Source organism: Bubalus kerabau, chromosome 23 (genome assembly GCF_029407905.1).
Source record: "Bubalus kerabau isolate K-KA32 ecotype Philippines breed swamp buffalo chromosome 23, PCC_UOA_SB_1v2, whole genome shotgun sequence".
NCBI classification, from domain to species: Eukaryota; Metazoa; Chordata; class Mammalia; order Artiodactyla; family Bovidae; genus Bubalus; species Bubalus kerabau.
The window spans coordinates 36,983,646-36,986,411 of NC_073646.1; the positions used below are offsets into that span (position 1 = coordinate 36,983,646).

The 2,766-nt window shown below is 58.7% G+C and overlaps 1 protein-coding gene across 5 annotated transcripts; it reads right to left on the reverse strand.

Moving 5' to 3' along the window:
• MOSPD3 (motile sperm domain containing 3) lies at positions 1 to 2,766 on the reverse strand. Of its 5 annotated transcripts, none has more exons than XM_055561613.1 (6): positions 2,671 to 2,766; positions 1,955 to 2,222; positions 1,650 to 1,725; positions 1,205 to 1,434; positions 329 to 532; positions 1 to 217 (listed from the first exon to the last, which is right to left on the reverse strand). In XM_055561613.1, the coding sequence occupies exons 2-6, from the start codon at positions 2,157 to 2,159 to the stop codon at positions 186 to 188; spliced, it is 747 nt and encodes a 248-aa protein (XP_055417588.1). In that variant the 5' UTR covers positions 2,160 to 2,222; positions 2,671 to 2,766; the 3' UTR covers positions 1 to 185. The 5 variants fall into 5 exon arrangements, 4 of the variants coding, with proteins under 4 accessions (XP_055417588.1, XP_055417587.1, XP_055417586.1 ...); XM_055561612.1 differs by lacking the exon at positions 2,671 to 2,766 and adding an exon at positions 2,412 to 2,525; XR_008707470.1 differs by lacking the exon at positions 2,671 to 2,766 and having other exon boundaries at positions 329 to 507; positions 1,955 to 2,305.

Here is a 2,766-nt window from a genome sequence, read left to right on the forward strand (position 1 = left end):
TTCAGTTTTACAAATTTATTTGATTCAACTTGGAAAAAGATAACAAATCCCTAAGTCTGGGGGGAGATGGGCAGAAGAAGGAAGCAGGAGTTGAGAGGAGATTATGAACATCACAGTGGCTGTTGCACGTCCACATCCACATCCATGTCCTGGCCCGGGGAAAAAGCGTGGAGGTGGAGCAGAGCTCAGGTCCGGAGGAACACCATGGTGAGGAGCCCTAGAGAGGGGAGGAAGAAAGAGCAAGGTCGTGTGTGGAGTCTGCTGGCTCTGTATACCCTCTTTCTAGCCCCCACTCGCCTCTCTCTGGGCCCGGATCCACTGGGCTCACCTAAGACGTAGGCTGCCACCAACTTTTGTCCCAGGGAGACGTGAAGGATTTGGGGCAGCTGGCTGCCAAGTTCATCCTGGAGCGGGAGCAGCAGGAAGGCCACAGAGACTGTGCCCATCAGCAAGAAGAGGAGGAAGGAGCTGGTGGCCAGTTGCGGGTGAGGGTCTGGGGAACAAGGGCTGTCAGGAGCTCCAGCCTCCATTCCTGGTCAGCCCAGGGAGGAGGCTGAAGGTGGAAGGTGTACCCACTTTTCGTTGGACACTGGAAGCGTCCTCTTCTCCCTGGAGCCCCTGTCCCCACAGTGCAAGAAACCCTCTCCCCTCTGGTCCCTCATCATTTTCCGCTCTTCAGCTCTGCCTTGATTACTGGCTCCCGTGTACCTGTGTGTCAGGCAGGGACCTCTGTCTCCCATAGAACACAACATAGTAAGTAATTGCTCAACCCGCATTTCTTATTGAACTGAACTGAGCTGACACAGGATGGGAAGTACTGGAGTTAGAGCTAAACGAAGAGTTTTTCTCTCTAGGTGGAGGCCAGAAACCAAGGAAACTGCGAAGTCTGCTTTTCCCCTAACCTGATATAAAATCTTAACTCTTAGAAATGTTACTATCAAAAAGCAAAAGGCTGAACCGGAAGGGAATTCCCTGGCGGTCCACTGGTTAGCACTCTGCGCTCTCACTTCCAGGACCCTGTGTTCCATACCTGGTCCGGGAATTAAGAGTCTGCAAGTCCAGAAGGGGCACCAAAACCCCCACAAAAACCCAGAACAACGACAACAACAAAAAAAACCTCTTCTACTCCAAACGAACTCACCTCTAAGGTCATGCTAGGTCCCCTCCCCCTACAGAACTCAAGAATTCCCATCCCCAAACTCACTCTCTGGGAAGGGCTGGGCTGTGGATGATGCTGTCCAGGAATGAGGCTCTGGGTGGGGCGTTGGGTCAGACTGTCCCTGAAGCTCAAGGGGGTACGCTGGGGCCCTCAGAACCGAGGTGATGTCCTTGCGCCCCACCACTCGGCCCTCTGTTCCCTCCTCAGAGAGCTCAATGCGGAAGCGATCCTGGACATCATAGTTCCTGGGATGGGGGGCCACGTGGCGAATCACACTGGTCCGGAGAAAAGAGAGGCCCATTGAGGGGCAGTGATCCAAGTGAATCCAGGCCCCACCCTCCCAGGAAACTCCCTCTTAGGGATGCAGACAGAGGGTGGGGAAAAACAGGCTGAAGAGCACCAGCTCTGAGACCTAAGTCACAGCAGGGTAAATCAGAGAAAGCTGGCAGCGACCACTGGCTTTCATCAGCCTCCCCACCCGCTCACTCACATGTCAATGCAGGACTGGGACTTCACGTATCCTTCCGCGTCAAACACCGTGTATTTGGCAGGTGCTGTGCACAGCACTGGGGGAAAAGGCACAGAGAGATCGATCGACTACTGCCTCAGAGAATCCTGCACAAGCCTCGCCCATGGAGTTCCCCCAGCCTTCTACCCTAGGGCTGGACTTGACCCTTCCATTCTGCCAAGGCCGGACAGTCAACCGTACTCATCTGACTCCTCCAGCCCACCCAGTTCCCCAGCCTATTGCCGCCAGTCCCCACATCCCGAGTACGAGGCGCCCATCCCCTTCACCTCGGAAGCGAAGCACTGCTCCCGTGGGGTTATAGAGGGTCAGCAGCTGCCGGGGTCCGCTCCGTTGGTCCGCCCTGAATACTAGATCCGGGGGAAAGACGAGGACCGGGACAACAGGTCCCGAGGGAGGAGGGGCGCCCCGGGACCCCCGCCCAGGAGCCCCCGGACCCACCAGCTCCTGGTCCTGGGGCGCCCCACGGCGCATGCAAGCTCTGGGCGGTGGAACATCCGAGGGCAGAGCTCAGGGGACGGGGCCTGGAGTATAAAGCTGAGGGGTGAGAGGGGCGAAGAGAACGGGATGAGACCGTAAAGCAGGGCGTGGGGTGATTCCGCCGCCGCCGCCGCCTCAGAACCCCGCTAGATAAGGCCCCCCCCAGCAGACCAGGCCCAGGTCCCCCAAACCCTTCTCCCCCAGCAGCGCCCTGGGTCCCCTTAAGCCCCGCCCCCTAAGCCCTACCTCGAGGGTCACGCCCACCCGGGAAACCCGGCCCCTCGCGCCTCCCAGCCCAGGCCCTAGTCTTCCGTCTTAGTTTCTGATCTCCATAATCCCCGCCCCTTCCGGGCGCCCGAGGCACCCGCCCCCTGCCTCCGAGGCCCGATTCCGCCGGCCGCCGCGGCCTCTTCCGGAGCTGCTCTTTCCGCCTCTTGCTCTCCTGTATCTGGGCCTCCGATCACTTCCTGAGCTTGTTGGGCTTCCGTCGGGCTTCGAAGCTCACCTCCGGTCACAGCACCTGCCAATCAACCTGTGGCCGGACCAGGGCTGCCATCTTTCTGGGAGACCGTTCCTGCACTTCCGCCGTACGGTCTCTATC